A 6,218-nucleotide genomic window follows, 5' to 3' on the forward strand; every position below is an offset into this window, starting at 1 on the left:
TCCCTCCCTCCCTCCCTTCTTCTTTCTGTTAAAAGTAATTTTATGTATAATAACTTTTAACATGTTATAGAATGCTTGGGATTTGCCGAGTTCTTCTGATACATCTTGGGAAATTCCAAATAACATGGCCGGATTAGACAAAGTGGTTCAAAAGACAAAGAAAAATAATCAAAGTAAGTGTATTTTGATTTACTCATATGAAGATATACTTTCTGCGTAATACGTTCTGCGTAATAAGTTATTAATTAACATAGAATTATTTTATGAAAAAATATACTAAATAGAAAATTTAGAATTTGTGCGATTAAATTCTAGTTATCGTGCATTACGTTTTTGCAAAAAAAAACTTATATATCTTGAAGTATAATGTACAAAATACATTTTTTTTACTTAATTGATGTTATTTTTTGTACATGAAAATGTGATATTGATTGCTTTGATTTTGATTTACTCATAAATAAACAGAAAGAGTTTTACGGGACTTGTATGTGAATACGTACTCACAAGTATTTCTCCGAACAAGTGCCGAAAAAAGATCGCAGAGAGGCTGTGGCACCAAACTGGCTGTCTATACGAGACCTGTCTCTGTCGCGTTGAAGGCACATTGCCAGGAAAATTAGCGCAAGAACTACCCGTTTAATGCCTTATGCGGTAATCAATGCATGAATTAAATTAATAATATGTACAATCACATTGCATTATCTATAAGTACAAAAATATGGAACAAGTTGGAAAATAGAGAAAATCTAAATTTATCTCAAATGAAAGATCTAGATTTATGTATATTTATAACACATATCAACATTATATTATAAATACATAGGTTTATATACAAATTCTAGAAATTGAACAACATATACGATGCACGCAATATTATAATACGTATGTATATAAGACATCATTGTATTTGTATTATAAATATCATAAATTTGATATGATCATCAATCAATGACAGAAAAAAAGATATACTTTTTTATATACTATTATTGATTACTATCATAATTCATCATATTATCTCATCTTTCGGCATAATTATGAAAAAGATACAAAATTAATATGATTAATAGGTCAGATAACATAAAAAGTTTTAATGGACACAATACCTCAGGCGAGCTGACATGAGCATGCATTTTGAGCTTACAGAGTAGCGCTTTGTGGTACACGAAGTAGATTATTTTCGGCCTAGAATACTAAGCACTGACTCACCGGGCGCCTTCCACGATCGCGTCTTCGTCTCTCGTCTGCCTCGACTAACGCATATTGCTCATAATGTACTTCCACGTATGCGATTTGTCGTAATTATTATCTCAATATGATAATTATTCCGTTTATGTGAAGTCATCCAAATGTAATCGCATCGTTTAATATTTTTCTTAATATTATCTTTCTCGATAATATTAAATTTATATATGGATATTTATATATGTGACATATAAATTTTGTTAAATAACTTTAAACGTTGAAGTTTGTAAAAATTCACAAATATATATTATTGTCTATGTATAAAAGAAAAAAGTATTTCCTCATGTACAGAATTATATATTTTTATATGACAACCGTATAAATAATTTAATTGCGGTCAATCTCGAGATGCGACCAGAAGGCGGAGAAGGGAGTTATAAGCTCAGCATGCTATATTCATCGAGGGTTCGTCGATCGGCGGAGTTCGCCGGTGATATACCCTGGCAAAGGGCCCGTATAGCCGCAATAGCATCCGCGATGTGCGCGTGCACTAAATTTAACTGACGACTAATCGGTAGGACGTGTGACTCGCTTTTGATTGGCACGTTACGACGACGAAGAAGAGGACGACTATCGCGCCAGCAGAGATGGGAACATGAGGAGCAGAGATGTTTGTAGAAATAGTGGAAGAAATGTTAAGAAGAAAGAAGAAGAAACTAAGGCATTATGCGCAAAAAAGAAAAGGATGAGAGAGGAGAAAGATGATAAAGAGATGACGACAAGACGAATAAAAAATGAGATTCTCTCGAGGATGAATCAAGCCACGAAGCGCGTTTTGTTCTTGGCTCGCATACGCTCCGCGACGTTCCTCAACGTCGGAGCCAGGGTGGGGAGTATTTAGAAGCAGGTGTGGCTGAGTCAGCATCCCCAATATAGACGTACGTTTGTTTAGTAGAGAGCCGACTCCCTACGGAGGAGCATCTCCCGCCGATCGCAGGTCGCCAAGCGCGCAATACGAGCTCGATTTTATCGAGGACACATCGATCGATCCGACCGGGAATTGATATACTTTTTTAACACGGCCATTCCCGGATCATTCCATTAATTAAGCCGTCAGCGATATCGCAATAATTATGAGAATTCAGCCGTCCCAGTGAGATTCTTGATATTCACTGCGATTCTCTATCACGCTGTTTTCGAGACTGCTACCTTTTACCCTAGGATGGAGACCTGAACCTGATTTCGAGGAACCGAACGAAGAAATTATGCCGACAGGATCGGCCGCATTATTGGAGGATAATCGTGAATGTTAACGTCGTCGAGGTAACTGTGGCTCGCGTGAGAGCAGCGGCTGCTAGATGATCGACATGTGCGACGACTATCCGGAGATCGTTAGCACCGACACTCTCAAACGCTGCTGGGTCCTACTGCGTTAGTACATATTCATCGAAGATACGCAGAGTAGAAATATTTAGAATTAGAGAAATTATGTTTTTGAACAACTAGCAAGATTGAAAGCGCATGGTAGTTTGATAAACTAATTCGACATGATAATCTTCACGAATTGTTTGCCAGTGTAAACATAAAATGTTGTAATATTCTGAAGATATGCTCAAGTCTTGTCTACCCTTGTACATTTAAGACTATATTCCTAATAATGCGTATTTCATTGCAGCCGGATATGACGAATTTCGTGATTCAACATCCGTGATAAAATCTTGGAATGCCGTAGGTAGCAGCACTACGACCGAAGACTTTTGTCGCTTACTTGATGCCGATCTGAGACCTCTCACGCCCGACGACACGTGCAAACTCTCGCGAGAGATCTTCGAGGAGCACAAGCAGATAGCCGAAGAATACCTCAAAGTCCAAACGGAGATAGCGTTATTAAGCCAACATAAGAACGAGATGTTGAAGAATCTGAGCCTCGATAGTCTCCGACAGCAGCAGGAGTTACGAAAACTGGAAGATGAAAAGGTTTTTCTTTTTTATATTGCTCGTATAAATTCTACATTCGCTTGCACCGTTGGATCCAGTGGATTAGTTCTTATTACATGATAATCTAACTTTTAAAAAAAAATCCTTAAGTTTAAGAAGTCTTCAATTTCGATGATTATCGCGATTAACGCGACTTTCAGGAGTCCCTGGTGAAATTGTGTCGCAACCTAACGCGACAATTGCAGATCATGAAGGATCAGAGGGGGGCGTTAACGAGTGCCGCTGCTGCGCCGACAATAGGGCCCGCTGTTTCCGGAAACAACGGTTGGGTAGTGGTACCTCATCGTCAAGATCCGTCGAGGCTTTCTTGAGATGCTGCGACATGACTATTTGAGGGTCTTGACAAAAAAGTGTACTTACACTACGTTGCACAATTCTGACGTCGAATGCGCAACGCGGATGGAATCATGTTAAGATTCTAATTCAATTTTGTATGAATGCAATTCAGCACCGCGTCGCGTACTACTGATAAAGTATGTGAGGATATGTGAGTCAGAGTCATGATCAGTCATAACGGAAGATTATTTCCGATTTTATCGAACTTGCTGTCTACAATGTACGATAATCATACAACTGATTTTCGATTTTTGAACATAAAAAGCGCGAATACAGATATGCCTTCTGTTAGATTCTTTTTATTCACAATCATATCTGCGCATTCTCGTGATGTGAGTTTAATTAATACAATAGAATGAAATATCCCAAGCACATGCAAGTGCTACCATTGAGATATGAATACTATTGAGAATATTATAGAAGATTTTTTTGATTGCAAAGCCTCGAAGGCATTATTAACAATGAATTGCAATCTAGTCCTTTCGATTCATATTTTAGTGAATCATTCATTCGCCTTTTGACATATAAAAAAATGTACATTGTGTGAGATAAAATACGCAGCTTTTATTATTTAAACTATTGTGTATTCAATGGAATTTCTTCATATTTAATGTAATCGCAAAAAAAGGAAGTATTTTGAATAAGACACAAACAATAACAAAAAATTTATTGCACAACTGACGCGAATCATTCTTTAAATTACATTTAGAATTTTTTATATGTTATAAGCTATATGTATACAGAGTTTTAAACTCATCTTGATACTCGTTAATGACTCCTGAGACTTTGAAGATGAAAACTTTCAGTATCAAAACGTCAAGACTGTAATAAGTTTTAAAATAAGAAACGTTTAAATATTAATTAATATCCTCAAATATGACTCATTGCATACTAAAGATGTGTTTTCGAACATTCTCAAAATTGATATAATTCTGTTTATCTTCATTACTGCATAATATATACTGTTAATTAATCATGTGTCCAAAATACAGTCTTTGTCACTTTTATCCAATTACGCTGCAAGGAATTAAATATATTTTTCTAATTTCTCGCTTTGCTAATGTGTTTGTTTATGTAAATAAGAATTTTATGCATCCTAACTGTGAGCTTGATTTCTCTGCAACGACAAGTCTAACAAAATAAAAACAATATTTAAGTCAGTGCATTATTAATCACATACATATAGAAGCATAATATTTTCATTCATTTTTAACGTTATAAATGCAAGGCATCAATAACCGGAATAAATTCATGTGAAATATGTACTGAAAAGATTTTAAACAGAATGGAGGCATGAAGCACTCATCAAAATTAAGATAGGTACAGAAGCACGTATGTCAATAGCGGTTATAGTAGACTATCTTTTCGTATAATAATACTGAAAATGTGTGTGATAGAAGTTGTTAACGATTGGCAGCGGCTAAAACTCGTAACTAACGTTCTCGTTTCTGTTCCTATATTAAAATTGTGTATAAAATGTAACTAAGAGAAACTATCCTCGTGCGTTGCCTCGACAGCGGTCTCGGTAACGAACAATCAAATAATTATACTCTGCGACAGATTCTCTCCTGAGAATCTATGATGTGAAATTGTTGTTCAAGTATGTAAAAATGTAATATAGAATTGTAAATATATCTGAAAGCTGCCGTGAGATTTATTGGCGTGTTCAAGATCTTTGATTATATGTTACCCGTACGGAGATGCTAGTAAACTGTTCATTTTTACCAACGTAAATTAATTTTAATTTACTCTTTATTCTTTTCTAATTGTTAGAACTAGAAAAAGATAAGTAAATTAAATTAAGATTAAAGTTAATTTACATTGCAGGTAATTTAGCGAGTATTTAGAGGAAATCTCGTATACGGAAAGAATTTTCTTTTCAAATTTACCTTGAAAATATGATAGTTGTGGTAATATAATATTTAAAAAATTTTTATCATGCACTTCAGTAAAATTGATCAAACTTATTTTATACTTTATTGTAGTTTTATTAATGAATGAGAGAGATTTATATTAAAATTTTTCGAAATACAATGTTGTCCCATGACTGTCATATTTTCAAGATAAATTTTAAGAAAAAATTCTGTTTGTGTATGAACATATACTGTTGATAGATAATTTACAAGATTGATGAAGAGCTAATAGATAGCTGATAAAGTTATTATATATTGAAAACTGGAAAATTCCAATTCACAACGTATCGGACTTGTTTCTCTGCAAAAAAAAAACGAGATATCGAGTTTATATTATATACTTGTGCATATCGTAACGATCTAATGCAGAGATTCGTGCGCGCGCGGCTTACGTATTTTATTAAAAAATAAAACGGATGAGTCGTGCATGTAAAATGTAGTTCCGGTGAAACTAGAATCACGATGGGGAAGATATATACATCGCGAAATCAATAAATCCAGCTGCCAGTCGTTCCCGCGTTTCGATACTCAACGAAGGAAAAGCACGAGAGATAGAAAAGAAATAGGACGCGACCAATTAACTGGAGGAGAAAACTGGGAGGCTGCGAGGGTGGGACGAGATAGATGAATGAAGGGGACGGAAGGGAGGATATGAGGGGTGCGCATACGTGGGTATACATGTTGCTAGATGAAGAGGATGCGAGCCTGGCGATTCTCAGTTTACCGAGAACAGGAGAGAGAGAGAGAGAGAGAGAGAGAGAGAGAGAGAGAGAGAGAGAGAGAGAGAGA

The 6,218-nt window shown here is 35.5% G+C and overlaps 1 protein-coding gene across 1 annotated transcript in view; it reads left to right on the forward strand.

Moving 5' to 3' along the window:
• The window catches only part of LOC108688001 (mitogen-activated protein kinase kinase kinase 7-like), an 8,500-nt gene extending 3,331 nt beyond the window's left edge, over positions 1 to 5,169 (forward strand). The window contains exons 7-9 of the mRNA XM_018194061.1: positions 71 to 173; positions 2,915 to 3,159; positions 3,321 to 5,169. Coding sequence (XP_018049550.1) covers positions 71 to 173; positions 2,915 to 3,159; positions 3,321 to 3,491 — 519 coding nt within the window. The 3' untranslated portion in view covers positions 3,492 to 5,169. The remainder of the gene's footprint in view (positions 1 to 70; positions 174 to 2,914; positions 3,160 to 3,320) is intronic.
• Positions 5,170 to 6,218: the final 1,049 nt, after the last annotated feature.

The sequence above is a fragment of the Atta colombica genome, unplaced genomic scaffold, assembly GCF_001594045.1.
Source record: "Atta colombica isolate Treedump-2 unplaced genomic scaffold, Acol1.0 scaffold102, whole genome shotgun sequence".
NCBI lineage: Eukaryota > Metazoa > Arthropoda > Insecta > Hymenoptera > Formicidae > Atta > Atta colombica.